At 37.6% G+C, this 1,557-nt stretch overlaps 1 protein-coding gene across 1 annotated transcript in view; it reads left to right on the top strand.

The window, feature by feature from the left end:
• Window positions 1-322: 322 nt before the first annotated feature.
• FFAR4 (free fatty acid receptor 4) overlaps window positions 323-1,557 on the top strand; it is a gene marked incomplete at its 5' end in the record, with an annotated part of 4,296 nt that continues 3,061 nt past the window's right edge. The window contains one exon of the mRNA XM_010012167.1: window positions 323-451. Coding sequence (XP_010010469.1) covers window positions 323-451 — 129 coding nt within the window. The remainder of the gene's footprint in view (window positions 452-1,557) is intronic.

Genomic DNA, 1,557 nt, shown 5'->3' on the forward strand with positions numbered 1-1,557 from the left:
TGAACTACATACAGAAGAAGACCCAACATGACACTCAAATACATGACCAAGTTTAAGGTCTAGAAGTTGAAATTTTAAAGTTGCTGTCAGCATTTGATATGAAATTTGTGTCAATATTTAGATGGTGCACAACACATCTATTTGGAATTGTATGGGCTTTTAAAGCCATGAAGTAATACATTAATTGCTCTAAGTAGAATCTTTTCACCATCTCAATTTAGTCTGCAGCCCTTTTCTCTGTAGACAGAGAGGGAGATAAGGACAACTTTGTAGTGAAAATAATGGTACGATGTCAATTTTCTTCTCTATTCTTTGTAAACAGGAGAGGCAGATTTGCACCTTGGTTTGGCCCAGCACTGCAGGAGAAATAGTTTGGGATGTGACCTTTGCCACTGTTTTCTTTCTGGTACCAGGATTAGTCATTGTCATCAGTTACTCCAAAATCCTACAGGTATGTTTTTCCTTTAAATTTTGTTGTAGAATAAAGGGAAGTAAACTCACTAGGCATCACCATATGGTCACTGAATACAAATGCACCTGAAGAGAACAGACATCATTTGCTCAGTGAATGGTAAGTACTGATATAAAATGAGGCACTTCAACCAGTACGTAAGCAGCCTATCCCCTTCAACTAAGAGCATGCTTGAAGAGCACGTTACCAGAAGCCCAATACAAAGTTTGTATTGATTTATATACAGTATTTAATACACTTCTCCATTTATGTGCTGTTCATATTTAGACTGTCAATCTGCTGAACGCTAAAAAAAGCCAAGCATTTGAAGTAATCAAAAACTAGATTTTGCTTTCCTTGAGCCTAAACTCCAGAGTTACAAGGGATTTGTAAGAAAGCAAAGAGAGGCAGGACTAGGGAAAAATCCATCCCCTTTTAGGTCTGCTGATGTATTTTTAGAACACAGATCTCATTAGAATATACTTATTCCTCCACAGTTTCAAACTTTGCAAACAAAAAACCATAAACAATCTGCTTCCACTTCTTTCTGAGTGGAGGTTGTTTAACTACTGAAATGTAGGCCAAGACACCAAGCACCACAGAATTTTAATCTAACTAATAATTTTAGTCTCGTCTAGCAAGCATGATGTTAGTTTCCTGAATTCCTTTTAAAACATCTGATTTCCTCTTCCAGAAACAGAGTGGGAAACAGCTAGAAATCTTCAAGCTAGGAGTTGCAATGCCTAATCTTTAGCAACTACCCCCAAAAGATTCTTGATTACTGTATTAGATAATTAAACTTCTCATGCTATATCTATAAGGCAAATAACAGGTTTTGGAAAGGAACCACAAAATACACGGATTATTGAGCAGGGAATTAACTGATGAAATGCTGGGCACCAAGGGCACCAGAGCCGCACTCTGTGTTTCAGTGAACATAGGATCAAGAATCTGGGCTCTGTACTCGCCTGTTGATCAGGCTTATACTTGTAGTCAAAATCATCAGCTTTTAGTTTCTGTACACTCTGGAAACTCATTATAACCTAGAGGTAAATGCATTAGGTAAAGCACCTGCCTTTTGCAACCTCATTATTTGCTGTAGGGAA

The sequence above is a fragment of the Nestor notabilis genome, unplaced genomic scaffold (assembly GCF_000696875.1).
Source record: "Nestor notabilis isolate BGI_N333 unplaced genomic scaffold, ASM69687v1 scaffold17783, whole genome shotgun sequence".
Taxonomy (NCBI): domain Eukaryota; kingdom Metazoa; phylum Chordata; class Aves; order Psittaciformes; family Psittacidae; genus Nestor; species Nestor notabilis.